This window comes from Micromys minutus (assembly GCF_963924665.1).
Source record: "Micromys minutus genome assembly, chromosome: 1".
Classification (NCBI taxonomy): Eukaryota; Metazoa; Chordata; class Mammalia; order Rodentia; family Muridae; genus Micromys; species Micromys minutus.
Genome location: NC_137969.1, coordinates 33,681,909 through 33,697,527, shown reverse-complemented (window position 1 = coordinate 33,697,527; position 15,619 = coordinate 33,681,909). Strand labels below are relative to the sequence as shown.

General features: G+C 37.9%; 1 protein-coding gene across 1 annotated transcript in view; it reads right to left on the bottom strand.

The window, feature by feature from the left end:
- Positions 1-15,619, bottom strand: part of ABCA13 (ATP binding cassette subfamily A member 13) — a gene marked incomplete at both ends in the record, with an annotated part of 453,164 nt that overhangs the window by 254,410 nt on the left and 183,135 nt on the right. Inside the window, 4 exons of the mRNA XM_080920446.1 lie at positions 842-973; positions 2,396-2,465; positions 5,250-5,579; positions 6,821-6,935. Of these exons, the coding sequence (XP_080776572.1) occupies positions 842-973; positions 2,396-2,465; positions 5,250-5,579; positions 6,821-6,935 (647 nt within the window). The remainder of the gene's footprint in view (positions 1-841; positions 974-2,395; positions 2,466-5,249; positions 5,580-6,820; positions 6,936-15,619) is intronic.

Here is a 15,619-nt window from a genome sequence, read left to right as displayed (position 1 = left end):
CAGTTTCATACCTATGAAAATGCCTTTTCACTGACCTATGAGTTTTATGTATGCTCATCTTCAAGAATTCCACAAGTTTCCCAACTCTTAAATGGAGTTTCACAAGTAAAATGAAGTAAAACTGTGATTTATTTTTCCACCATTCTCTCCATTTTTATTTGCATGTTTGGAATCTCTATTTATAGTTTATAATTTTAAACGTTAGAGGTCAATTCTTCTGAAAAATATGGAGTCAGAGTCACAAGAAAATTAATTAAAATATACTACCACCTATATGCCATCTCTAAAAAGATGCTTTTCAAAATTACACTATACTTTTGCTGTTTTTTTTTTTTTTTAGCCTGAACCAAAATGGTAACTACATGTCTCTGTTTCTGTTGAATCAGCAGAGAAATTAATTATTTTTGTCTTGGCCCTCACTCCCTATGATGGGTGTTACCCACCTGCTTCCAGGTTGTATCTGCTACATTTTAAAAAGGGGGGAAGGGCTTAGATCAGGAAGTAACTCCTAAGTGCTCCTCCTTCTAGCACACTTTTCTACTATCCACTTCCCTGTCTGGCTTCTTCATGAATCTACAAATCCACATTCTGTTTGACTGCCCCAGATCAGTTCTTGTCACATACTCTCCCCATTCCCATTACTCACTCTCCAGAGGCCCCGACTCCTTTGACATGACCCCATGACCCCATGAACCCATGACCCTCTTCATGCCAACATCTTTTATACACTTGTTCTTAGAAAACAGGGTTGTGCTGTGTTGTCTACAGACCTACAGCCTGTTGAGAGCTGCTGATGGGTTCCAATTTATTTTGTTGTCTTATGAAAATGAAGCCTTCTTACCAGGAACCAAGTTGCTGAAATACCATCCAGCCAAAAAATAAAGGATCGAATCAAACAGAATCATCCAGCAGACCCAGCCAAATGTCATGCCCCCTGGCTCTGGAGCTTGGTACATGTTACCCCACTGGATCCCTGCCAGAGAAAAAAAGGACAGAATTACTTGGACTTATTCTTTCACTGTTTGATGAGGGATTCATGAGCAACCATTAGCATCATTTCAAGCTCTGAGTTTTATTGAATCAACTAAAGAGCAACTTTATATTTATGTACAAAAGAATTGTTTAATAAAACTTTAAATAGTATAAAACTCTGCTTTTGGAAAATGTATTAAATAATATATAGAAGGTCGATGGAGGAAAAGAACCATTATTTCTATGTTCATGATTTATTTCTGGATTATAATATAAGTTGAGAACATTATTTCTCCTTCTATTCACTGTGGCACTAAGTTAGAATCCAGCTTTAAAAAAGTTTTAACCACTATATACTTATTATCATTTGGACCAAAATAATCAATTAATTTAACTGTTATTTAATTTAATCTATTTTCTTCTATGTCTTCTTGGTCCAGTTTTTACTTTTAAGATCAGTTGGAAGAAATGAAGGGGAAAAATTTAAGATCAAAGGACATTTTAACATATTTTATTGGAAAAGTTGAATAAATATGTACAAGGTGATGGGTCATTGCAATTAAAATTCAATAAGTTGTACCTATGGCTTATATTTTTCTTTAATTCCAAAACATTCCCCAGAACAATACTGAATATCTAGTACATATATGTTCTTTTGTAATAGCTTGTGATAAGAATCTCAATGTAAGTAAAAGGTACTGCCAATGTATTTTTTAATTATTTTAAGAGGCTGGAGATGTAACCCAGTAGGTAATTTTGCTAGCCTCACAAAAAACAAGGCCCTAGGTTCAGTCTACAACACTGTATAAATCATATATGGTGTTGTATGCCTGTGATCATAGAACCCAGGAGATTCTGGCAAGAGTACCTAATGTCTGAGGTCATGATCAGCTACATAGAGAGTTCAAATCCAGCATGAGCTAGAGAACTTACTTCAAAGTAAAAATTATTTAAGCTGCATATGGTTACAGTCATGTGACCTTTTCTTTGCCAATCAGACATAAGACCCAGGAAACAATGACAATGAGAGTAGAGGAGCTGGTAAAGTCTCCAAATAGACTTGTCCTAGTCCAGCCACAGTCTCGCAGAAGGCAGGCATGTGTGTACCACACTACTGCAAGAATCCAGAAGGTCAGTAGATAAAATGTGTGCTATGGCAAGACCTATGCACTAGCGTGGATCGACTGCTACACTTGGGTGGTATCTACAGCAAGAGATGCTGAGACGTGATTATTCTTGACTGTTCTCAAAACCATAATTAGGTAAAGGGGAAGGTTTCTGTCAGCAAAATCAAATGCTGGGATCTCCTTCTAAAGTTATTTATCACTTGGTAGGAAGATGTACTCCTGGTTCAGTTGCTTGATAGCTACGTGCTTCCAACCCCCGAATGACAGAAAGCTTTCAGAAGAGATCATCCTCTTACCTTCCTCCTCTCCTTCCAGAAATGTAATGAAAAAGACTCCTTGTCCAAAGGCTGTGGTTGAAAGTAAGCACTGCCAGGGTCAATGCAGGGAGGAGAAAACAGCCATTAATGTTTGATTGCAAACACCAAAAACCCACAACACTGAATTCTAAGAAGACACTTCCTAATCCAAAGGTTCTAAAGATACCATTGCTTCAGGCAATGACTTAAGTATCTGCTAAAGGGATTAGCAGAGTGTCAGACCACTCTGAAAACCATGCTCACCAGCTTGTTTTTAATGTTAAAATGCATCATTTCTAGTCACTGCAATGACTCAATGTGTCATAAATTCAATGCACTAAATACAGAAACATGTAGCACAAAACAGTGGGAAATGGAGTAGAGCAATTTACTATTTCTTATTATGAAGGGTATGCCTTGGAGCACTCTGTGAGCTGACTAATGCAATGTCTACACACTTCTACACTAGAAAGGGAGTGTTCTAAAGAAAGCTGTTAGTTTATGTTCAGTAGAAGAGGACTGATGCCAAAAAAAAGGAATATCCTTAGACAAGCATCATACATTTAAAGTACAATGTGCTCCAGTTAGAAGTCTTCACTACCCAGACAGTATTTGCATGAGCAAAACATATGCTGCATAGACAGATGCCTGAGACTTAAGGCCTTAAATATAAGCAAAAGTGAGAGCATTTGAATGTTTGCTCGGGTCTTTATTTCTTTATATGTTGATACCTTTAAGGAGTTTGTAAGCAGGAGGCAGCAAGGGTCCCATTTGTATTAATTATTCTAGGAATACCTGATTAATTCTATCACAAAACTATTGCTTCTAAGTTGCTGCAGGTGGGATATAAGCTAATCAGAATGATGAAAATGTAGCAGGAAAACACATACAAAATCAATAGAACAATTTATTCTATGTATGCATATCAGTATTAAGGATATTTGGCTACAAACAGACAGATTTAAAAAAAATAAAATAAAAAAAAAAAAAACAAGTGGCCTGGCCTGGGGTTACTTGTCTATAATCCCTGCTACTTGGGATCTGAGGCAAAAAAACTGCAACTTCAAAACCTACATAAAATATAGGACGAGTTCAAGGCCAGCTGGGGTAACTTAAGAGAACTCTTTCTCCAAAACAAACAAACAAAAAAATAAAAACGCAAAAATGTTTTTAAAAAATAATGGAGCAATTGTCAATTACATTTCAGGGACTATATTCAATTCCCAGTGTCAGAAGAAAGGCAACAAACACAATACTGAACTGTTACTTAATTGAAGTTGGAGAAATTAATTTGGCTGTCATGCATGCATTTGCTCTGAGGCTCTAGATAAGCACAGAAGGTATTCTCTACTGCGGGAATAAGTGACACATTCATCATTCAAGAATTCTATGATGGAAACAACTTTTTATAAAGCCTTTGTGGTATTTTTTGAGAATTTCCTATGACTACTGTAGCTACATAATTTCCCCCACCCTCTTCCCCCTACAATTCTTTCTGTGGCCCACCAAGTCTCTCTAAAATTCATGAACTCTTATTTATTTGTTGCTTTACACACACACATGCACATGTTCACACACACACACACACACACACACACACACACACACTATATATATATATATATATATATATATATATATATATATATATACACACACACACATGCATCTTATTGAGTCTCTTTAGTGTTGCTTATATGTGTATATGTTTAGGGCTCACTATTCAGGACCACATAACCTTTTAGAGACAACTTCTCTCCCTCCCCCAGCAGTTATTAACTGCTTGTCACTCTTCACCTAAGGATGGCTAAGGGTGGAGCCTTGTGAAATTTCCTCTGGCTACCTTCTCATGTCAACTGCTAGTGTTATTTTTCATGTCTTGCTTAGGTGATCATATTGTTGAGACTTCATGGTACAGCTCCCCTGTCATCTGGGGCACCAGCTCACAACAGACTTCCTGATCTTCTGCTTCTTACAATCTTTCCAGCCCCTCTTGCCCAGTGTTTCCTAAGCCTTAGATGTTGCCTTGTAGTTGTGTCTGCAAGCATCAGGGCACCATATGGTCCACAGTTTTCTACACTTTAACCAGTTGCAGGTTTCCAAACACTTCTTAACAATCCAGAAACTTGAAATGTCCCTAAACTCCTATCAAAGTAACTTTTGTCACACCTCTGAACAGATTGCTATTTCAAGACATGGAGTGGCCCACTGGAAAAGGGGATGCAAACTGGTAGATACAACTCGAGCTCTAGAAGAAACCAGATTTGATATTCATATGTTTACTCTCTCTACACAGACTGATTTCCTACTATGTGTCAGGCACAGTGTCTGCCAGGAAAAAAAAGTCAAGAAAGAATCTGTTGCTGTCTTCTGCATATTTTATACTGCAGGCTTGGAAGCAGTCTCATTCTTTCTCAGAGCATACATTTCAAATGGATGAGTGATTCTGACACTGCTAACGGAGAGATCTTTCCACTTAATGTGAGGTAACTCATGATGCTTCAAGAAAAATGCTTATTTTTAACTTCTAAAATAGCTCTGAATATCTATTTCTTTCCATGCATGAAACAAAGAGAACCCAAAGTTATATGTTTCTTTGAGGAGGATGCTGACTTCCCAGAATCCTCGGAGAGATCCCATTACAGAAAACTGACAATTCTTAATGGCCTGCCACTACATCACTGCAAGTCAATGAACCACCACAGCAGTTCTGCATCTGTGGGCAGAATACAGAGTAGAGACCTCAGGTGCTCCATATAAGTCAGAACAAGACAGCCTGGCAAGCTGGGGACATGCCATGCTTAGAGGACACGTATTGGTTTTACTTTGTATTTTTACAGAACAGCTTACTCACCAGAAGAGTCTGAATAGTGAAACTGAGTTGGTTATGTAGGACTAACAGGATCACGTAGGGCAGGAAGCTGATCATATAACCCAGGCTGGTACACAGGGCTGCTGTATTAGCTTGGTTGAAGAATACACTTAAGAAGTAGCTCAGCATGATAGCAGATACCCCAAAATTCAGCAAGTAAAGGAAAATGATAAAAGCATCACTGTACATGAAGATCCCACTAATCTTCAGAATAACAGCGAGAGCAGCACTGCTTAGAGCCAGAGTAGCCATGTTCTCCAGGAACCAGGACAGGAAGTGGATGGCTGGATGCAGCCCCATTATCCGCATGTACTGTGAAAAAAGGGGAGCATGGGTTTATCACTGCAGTGGACACTCAAGAAAAGGGAGATGAGGTGACAAGCAAGGGGAACACCAGTAGTAAAAGGAACCATTTGGTTTGGCATCCCAGCCCTAGTCACTTTCTTCTAAAGTAGTTCTTCCAAAGACCTGACATTATATCCATTCTCCATGTTCTTGGAGAAAAACCTGAAGGCAATCATGAAACAGTGTCACAAGTAAGAATCATAGAGGAAAGAGGACAGAACAGATGTTTGAGGCCATAGGCTTGGTGGACCATAGTTTGTTTTCTTCTTGTGTGGATCTGTTGTCATTGTCTTTTTCTCTCTAATTGTTTGTGCAGGTACTGTTTAGTAAAGGCAAAAAATGATGAAGGAGGAAAATAATGAAGTCATGCCTCTAGTTGAGGTGGCCTTTACATGGCTACAGAATGCGCTTTACATAATAACCTTAGTGAAATGTATTGGATCCATTTCTCCAGTAACCTATCATTTGTTCATATACCACATGGTGATATTTGGGAGTAGGTCTGGCTTTATGTGACAGGAAGTTAAGGACCTCTGAGGTGTAGTCTCCTCTTGCTGGCTACTTAGGAGGTATGTTAGCCAACCCAGCAATTGGCACCTCTGTCTCCAGGCCCCTGAGCTCAGGGATCAAACCCACATATTGGAGGAAGAGAGACACACTTGAGTAGATCATTGTAAACAGGTAAGTAATGTGTAATAGCTGATCACGCGGTCCCTACATTTCAGTAAGTGTTCAGCAATCAATCCATGCATCCCATCACCACCTGCCTTCACACTTCTGTGAGAATCAACAAACGGGTTGTCACATCTTCACCAGATGCTCTTACAAACTGTCATTCTTGAAAGCAGTCATCTGATGTTTTCAAGTTTTAATAAGGTTGGGACAAAAAAAAAAAAAAAAAAAAAACATTACAATTCTTTGTATAGAATCAGAACCAGAAATCAAAGTGGAAAGTGATGATTTATAAAAATTAACAATGAGCAAGGATGGCTTTGTCTTTAATCTCATGCAGTTTGTTTGAATAAGAAATATTTATCACATTCTGACTCCAGTAGAAAACAATGTTCTTAGGAGGAAGACTCAGTGAGAGCCAAGGAAGGAGTTCTGCAAAGGGAAGGAAGAATGAAGAGAGAGAGAGGAGATCTACTCGAAGAACTACTCTCCAAATCTTTTCCAGTGATCCCACAGGCAATATCAAAGCCATTTACCTCTTCTATCTGGATCTCTCGCTCATAAACCAGCTTCCGGACCATGCTGGCCACAGACACCATCCAAGTCAACATCATAATCAGTGGGAAAAAGAAGCCAACATTGTTCAGGAACCTGTGAGGGTATAATTAGTTCGATCAGCATCAAAGGTTAAGTAAGGTCAGGGGCAAGCCAAGTGAGTGGACTCAGGATCGTGAATATGATAACGTGTATGGCTCTATCAGGTTTTAGTCTTGTTTTTTCACATGTTACAAGTCACCATAAGCAGCAGTACCTCAAAAGATTTATAACCAAGACCTTGCAGCTGTAACTGGCATCCTTGTTTACAAATGTGTAGATATACAAAGGGTTTTGTGCCAGAGACATGAGGTGCCTCAGGTAGCCATTGCATGATCTGACACTTGATGTAGACAGAGCAGGTCAGAGATATAAAAAAGGCCATTGATTTAAAAGGCCTATTATGCATCTTTAATCAGTGCCAACAATTAATCATAGATAATCCTTTATAAAATATGCTTAAAATTGACAAATTAATATTTCTCACTTTCTATTTCCCCAACCTGTACTTTCCTGTCTACTCTACTTGGACTCCATTTGGAGAGCATAAATGATGATGGTCATTTCCCAAACCCAATAAAAAGGTAGTTATTCTTCCTTTGTGACATCTCAACTTTGCTTGAAAGGAGTGGTCCCTCCTTTAATCTCTCATTTCTGCTTCCATAGCAATTCCTTTCTCTCCATCACTGCTAGACCACTTTTAAGATACCTTAACTAACAACCTCTCCCTTACCTGTCCTTTAATGTGGACATTTTCATTTGCACTATTGGGTGACTGCCAGGTCCTCTATTTCCTACCCCTAGGTAAGCTCGAAACAATCAAGGTATTGTATTTGGACAAAGACCTTCTTAACACATAAGCAGTATTACTTCATCTGGGGTACTTTCAAGAACCACAGATAAAAATCCCTGCTATTAAGGACACCATACTAGGGGACAAAGAGAAATTAAGTAGTCACTACGCAGAAGTAAACACTGGGAGAGGAAAACAGCAGTTCTGAGAAAAGATGCCATTCACACAGGGCTACGATAAGGCATCAATAGAGTAATACTTGAACAAAGAGCATATAAAGGATAAGTCATAGGGGAAATACAAGAACACATGAAACACCAAAAGGACAAGGGCCAGTAATGAGGGCTGGCAAGGTGCTTGTTTCTCAGAAGGTGCTGTCAGAGCCCCAGCCTGGCCAGAAGCTGCATGGAGTTTTATGCATCACCGTGAGTTCTGAAGTTTAGTTAATGAAGAAAAGAATATAGTAAAGAGTTTAAGAACAAAAAAGGAGACAGATAGAGAACACATTGAAACACGGACAATAGAGGATGGGTAGAGAGGCCTCTGGAGAAAGAGTAGAAGACCACAGCAGATATAAAATCATCTAGACAGAAGGCAAAGGGACCACTAAAGATGTTGATCCTGGCCAGGTTGTAGTCGCAAGCACCTATGATCCCAGCACCCAGAAGGCAGAGACAGATCTCTGTAAGTTCAAGGCCAGCCTAGTCTACACTGAGTTCCAGGACAACCTGGCTACAGAGAGAAATCCCATTTCAATAAACAAAACAAACAACAAAGATGTTGACCCTGAACACAACGTCTGCTGGGCTCCTGCTGTAGTGGCCTCCTAAACCCAACTCAGGCTTCTTCTTTAAAGTCCTGGACTTCTTGTGAAGTTTGCTCAGCACTCGTCATGTGTAAGCCAAGAGAGTTTTCGTTCTTCACACGGGAGAATGTGGCCTTAAAGGGCTGGGCCTTTGCTCTTCACAAGTCAAATACTTGTTAATGAGTGTGCAAATGAACATAAAAGAGAGTGAATTAATCTGTTTCTGTTCCCTTCACAACATAAAATGACTTCTCTGAACTGCTGACATGAGTCACGTGATCTTTGTAGATTAGACTCGGTGATCTGCATGCTGAACTGCAAGTGTGTAAACAGTCAGAGTACACCCAAGGATGCAGCGTCTGGCTGCCGAGAACAGAAGGCTTCAGATTTCTGTTTCATGATTTTCTTAGTGAAGGAAGTTATTTTTGAAGCATTTGGAACAGGTAGAAGGCATGTGCTTAATGTAGTCAACGTATATTTACTTATGTAGTCAACAATCATCATCTGTTCTCCAAGAATAACATAATCTTGCACAAAGAAGATGCTTGTCGGGCCCAAAAATAGAAATAAACCAATTCTGAATCTATTTGATGGGGGAAGGGTTAAAAATGGTTCCTTGCTCATAAACCTCATCTTCGCTGAAGGCACTGAAGGCAATGACATCTTAACACTGCCCTCATGAGTATATAATCCAAATATTAACCAAGTATATTCAGCTAACCCCATAAAGTCATATGGTCAGGATTTCATGCTACGCCATATGTGGACCACTGAATTTTTGTTACAAAGAATCCAAGAGAGACTCAGTATCCTGAGCTCTTAGATTAACTCTTTCAGCTCCTACAGCATATGAAACTCCTCTTCCATTGGCTATCCAAAGCTGTTTAAAAGAAAAGAATAAGGTTTTGAAAGTAGAGATTTTAAGACATGGCATTTTATCTGCTCTTGGGAATTAATCCAAAAGCCAACAAGTGGGGGAAAATGTACATTAGAATTTTGGTAAAGGCTTGAAAGGTGCATTCAAGTGTTAGAAAGACAGGTTAAAAACAGTGTTATTCACAATAGAACTCATCCATACTAAGTAGATAAGAAAGATTCTAATGGCAAAGCCTATCCTTTGAGGATCGTATGTATATCTTCAAAAACATACTGTCAAAGGGAAATAAGTGCAGTACTGCATGGTAGGTGGGCATCAAACTGAACATTAAATGGATAGCATTAGCCAATGAACATTCAGGACATGACTGAAAAAAAAATCTAGAAAAAGCTTTTTTAGAAGTCCTCAAAAAAAAAAAAAAAACTTTCAATCAAAATTAAAAGCAATTTTTCCAATTGTGTGACAGCTAATGTCATATGTTCCTCATATCAACCAGAAGAGTATCATTCAGATGCCCACTCAGGAATTCCAAGGGTTTTTTCTAGTTAAGTACTAATTAAGGCAACAGAAATAGAACACAACATTTACCTAAGAATCAAAGAGACATTGGGAACAAAAAAAAAATGCATTATAAAAAAAAGGAACAGGTCAAAATGGATTAAGACTCGTCTTTAATAACAAAGACAACAAAAATCCCATAAAAATATGGAAGCTGAACAATGTTCTACTAAACTATAGCACGGTCAAAGAAGAAATAAAGAAAGAAATTAAGAATTTTCTAGAATTTAATGCAAATTAAAGTACAACATACCCAAACCTATGGGATGCAATGATGGCAGTAATAAGAGGAAAACTCATAGCTCTGAGCACCTTCATAAAGAAACTGGAGAGAGCATACACTAGCAGCTTGACAGCACAGCTGAAAGCTCTAGCACAAAAAGAAGTAGATATACCCAAAAGGAGTAGATGGCAGGAAATAATCAAACTCAGAGCTGAAATCAACAAAATAGAAACAAAAAGAACCATTTAAAGAATCAACAAAACCAAAAGTTGGTTCTTTGAGAAAATTAACAAGATTAATAAACACTTGGCCAAACTAACAAGAGGACAAAGAGAGAGTATCCAAATTAACAAAATCAGATGAAAGTGGAGACATAACAACTGAAACCGAGGAAATTCAAGAAATCATCAGATCCTACTATAAAAGCCTATACTCAACAAGACTGGAAAATCTGGAGGAAATGGATGAATTCCTAGAGAGATACCAGATACCAAAGTTAAACCAGGACCAGGTAAACCATCAAAATAATCCCACAACACCTAAATAGAAGCAGTCATCAAAAGCCTCCCAAACCAAAAAAAAAAAAAAAAAAAAAAAAAAAAAAAAAAAAAAATCCCAGGACCAGATCGGTTCAGTGCAGAATTCTATCAGACATTTACTGATGACCTTATACCAATACTCTACAAACTATTCCACAAAATAGAGTCAGATGGAACACTACCCAACTCATTCTTCAAAGCCACAATAACTCTAATTCCTAAACCACACAAAGACCCTACAAGGAAAGAGAACTTCAGACCAATCTCCCTTATGATCATTGATGCAAAAATACTCAATAAAATTCTTGCAAACTGAATCTAAGAACACACCAAAACAATCATTCACCATGATCAAGTAGGCTTCATCATTGGGGTGATGAGATGATTTAATATATAGAAATTCGTCAACGTATATAAACATATCCACCATATAAACAAACTCAAAAAAAAACATTATCATCTGACTGAGATAATACTGAGAAGGCATTTTTAAAAATTCAACACCCATTCATGTTAAAAGACTTGGAAAGAGCAGAATATCAAGGCCCACATTTAAACATAAGAAAAGCAATGTAAAGCAATCAAATAGCCAACATCAGTGGTGAGAAACTTGAAGCAAACCCACTAAAATCAGGCACTAGACAAGGCTATCCACTCTCCCCCTATTCAACACAGTACTGGAAGTTCTGACCAGAGCAATTAGACAGCAAAAGAAAATCAAAGGGATACAAATCAGAAACACAGAAGTAAAAATATCACTATTTGCAGATGACATGATAGCATACTTAAGTGACCCCAAAAATTCCACCAGAGAACTTCTACAGCTGATAAACAAGTTCAGAAAAGTGGCTGGATATAAAATTAACTCAAACAAATCAGTAGCCTTCAGCTACTCAAAGGACAAACACACTGAGCAAGAAATTAGGGAAAAGATACCCTTCACAATAGTCACAAACAATATGAAATACCTTGATGTGACTCTAACTAAGCAAGTGAAGAACCTGTATGAAAAGACTTCAAGTCTCTGAAGAAGAAAATTGAAGATCTCAGAAGATGGAAAGATCTCCCATGCTCATGGATTAAAAGGATCAAAATTGTAAAAATGGCTATTTTACCAAAAGTAATCTACAGTTTCAATGCAATCCCCATCAAAATTTCAACTTGATTCTGCATAGAGTTGGAAGGAACAATTTGCGAATTCATGTGGAGTAACAGAAAACCTAGAATAGAGAAATCCATCCTCAACAAGAAAACTTCTGTGGGAATCACTATCCCTGATCTCAAGCTATTTTACAAAGCAATTGTGTTTAAAGAAACTATGTGTTACTGGTACAGAAATAGGCAGGTAGATCAATGGGACAGAATAGAAGATCCAGAAATGAACTCTCACACATATGATTACTTGAGTTTTAACAATGGCTGAAAACATCAATGGAAAAAGGACAGCCTATTCAACAAATAGTGTTGGTCCAACTGGCACTCAGCATGCAGAAGAATGAAAATAGATCCTTTCTTATCTCCTTGTACAAAGCTCAAGGGCAAGTGGATCAAAGAACTCCACATTAAACCAGGTACACTGAAACTATTAGAAGAAAAAGTGGGGAAAACCTTAGAATATATAGGCACGGGAAATTTTCCTGAACAGAACACCAATGGCTTGTGCTCTAAGATCAGGAATCAATAAATGGGACTTAATGAGATTGAAAAGTTTCTGTAAGGGCTAAGACCACTGTCAAGAAAACAAAATGGCAGTCAACAGACTGAGGAAAGATCTTTACTAATCCCACATCAATAGAGGTCTAATATCCAATATATACAAAGAAGTCAAGAAGTTAGACTCCAGAGAACCAAAAAATCCTATTTCAAAATGGGGTACAGAACTAAACAAAGAATTCTCAATTGAGGAATATCAAATGGTTGAGAAGTACCTAAGGAAATGCTTGACATTCCTAGTAATCAGGGAAATGCAAATCAAAACAACCCTGAGATTCCACCTCATACCAGTCAAAATGGCTAAGATCAAAAACTCAGATGACAGAAGGTGCTATTGGCGATGCAGAGAAACAGGAACACTCCTTCACTGTTGGTGGGGTTGTAAGCTGGTACAACTACTCTGGAAATCAGTCTGGCATTTCCTCGGAAAATTAGACACAGTACTACCTGAACCCCCAGTAATTCTACTTCTGGGTATATACCCCAAAGACGCTCCAATGTACAATAAGGACACATGCTCCACCATGTTTCTAGCAGCCTTATTTATAATAGCCAGAAGCTGGAAAGTACCCAGATGTTCTTCAGTAGATAAATGGATACAGAAAATATGGTACATTTACACAATGGAGTACTACTCAGCTTTAGAAACTATGACTCTATGAAATTCCTAGGAAAATGGATGCATCTAGAGAATATCATCCTGAGTGAGGTAACCCAGTCACAAAAGAATAGGCATAATATGTAGTCATATATAATTGGCTACTAGCCCCAGAAAGCTCTGAATACACAAGAAACAACTCACAGATTATATGAAGCTCAAAAAATAAAGGCCAAAAAGTGGAAGTCTCACTTCTTTTTTTTTTTTTTTTTTTAACGACTTTATTTTGCAAAACAAAGATACATGTAAAGATGTTAAACATCTTTTGCTTAAAATTATACATTTTTGTCAGTACTGTTTTTCAGACATTAAAATAAATTTTACATAAAACCATGTGAATATGTTTTTTAGTCAGTACTTGATTTTTTTCAAGGGCTTGACAGTATGCATTGAAAACGTACTAGTTGCAATAAGCGTAAAGTACATGCAAAACAAAACGCAACATGGAAATAGTCAAAGTCTTCTTGTTTTGTGAATATATGTATATTTTTTTGTTTTCTTTATTTCTTGGACTTCATACAATCTGTGAGTTGTTTCTGGGGGAGTGCAAGCCTCTGGGGTTAGCATCCCACTATCAGTGACTGCATATTATGTCTGTTCTTTTGTGACTGGGTTATCTCACTCAGGATGATCTTCTCTAGATGCAGCCATTTTCTTAAGAATTTGGTTAAGTCATTGTTTCTGGTGGCTGAGTAGTATTCCATTGTGTATATGTACCACAATTTTTGTATCCATTCGTCTTCTGAAGGACATCTGGGTTCCTTCCAGCTTCTGGCTATTATAAATAGAGCCGCTATGAACATTGTGGTGCATATATCTTTGTTGTGTATTGGAAGTCTCACTTCTTAGGAAAAACAATAAGTGTATAGCACTCTCCCAGAATGGGGTACACCTAGAGCTTAAATCATTAATAAGTCAAGAGCTAAGAAAATAGCCTTGTATCAATTTTTGGTATTTAAAAATCATTATGTTTAATCTATATATACCAAGAAAAACTTGACTATTTCCATGTTACCTTTTGTTTAACATGTACTTTATATTTATGGTAACTAATAAGATTTCAATGCATACTATCAAACCTATAAAAAATCAAGTACTGACAAAAATATATTCATATAGTTTTATGCCTAAATGCCTCTAAAAATCTGTACATGTATCTCTGATTTTGTAAATAAAGTTGTAGGAAAAAAAGTAAAAAAAAAAAAAAAAAAGAAAGAAAAAAAAAGTTTTCTGAGATAAACACAAACTAAAGACATTCATAGCTCCTAAGCCAACACCAGAAGAAAGAGTTGAAGGAATCCTACACACTCACACTAAAGAGGGAGATAAATGTATCCATGGGGCCACCAGAAAGAATAAAGTGTGCTAGAAAAATACATGTGCATTGTCTGGACAACAGGGTTCTGGTCAGGTGGGGCTGAAATTTTGCCTGTAAATAGAGAATTAATTAGAGACTGTCTTAGTCAGGGTTTCTATTCCTGCATAAACATCATGACCAGGAAACAAGTTGGGGTAGAAAGAGATTTATTCAGCTTACACTTCCATCATCACCAGAGGAAGTCAGGACTGCAAGTCAAGCAGGTCAGGAAGAAAGAACTGATGTAAAGGCCATGGAGGGATGTCACTTACTGGCTTGCTTCCCATGGCTTGTTCTGCTTTCTTATAGAACCCAGGTCTACCAGCCCAGGGATGGCACCATCCACAATGGGCTGGGTTCTCTCCTCTTGATCACTAGTTGAGAAAATGCCTGACAGCTGGATCTCATGGAGGCATTTCCCCAACTGAGGCTCCTTTCTTTATGACTAACTCCAGCTTGGGTCAAGTTGACACAAAACCATCCAGTAGAGAGACCATTGCCATTACAGTGAAATCTGAGTCTCACTAGAAAGGTAGGAAAGTGTTGTTTTAGAGTCAGTGCGTGGACATGAGTTGTATTTCAGGTTCACAGCAGAATGTGGCAAAGACTGTATGAGAGTTACCCATGTCACAGGGGCACGGAAAGAAAGAAGGAGTCACAGTGAGCAGTTAAGGCTTACACTATATGGCAAGGTTAGAGTCCCTCTGACAATGCCAGAAGAAGACTCTAGTGAAATTACCTCCTTGCTTGCAATGGAGACGCCAAGGTGTTGGAGATTCCAGTACCATGTGACATTCAAGGACAGTTGTAGGTATTCACTGGAGCTAGCCTACGTTTACTGGGATAACATATATCTGCTGTGGATGATAACACAGGAAGTGGGACTTCCCAGGCTGCTTAGAGCATGAAGACTATAAAATGAATGATGTTGAGCAGATGGTCAACATTCAGCCACTGAATTTGGACTTAAACTGTGAGATTTGGGGGTTGCTTCAATCTAAATTAGTTTCTTGGCCTTCCTGTTTAGAATAATAAAATTTTGATCTAATTGTAGAAGCCCACAATTAAGAAACCTCTGCCTTTTAAAGTATGGAGACATTTAGGGACTGTGGGAAATTTAGAAGTTTGACTATGTTTTATATTGTGATATTAACATTAAATCTTGTGGATGAGAATAAAAGGTTGTGTTTTAAAGGTGTTGTGCTTGTGTGTCACGAT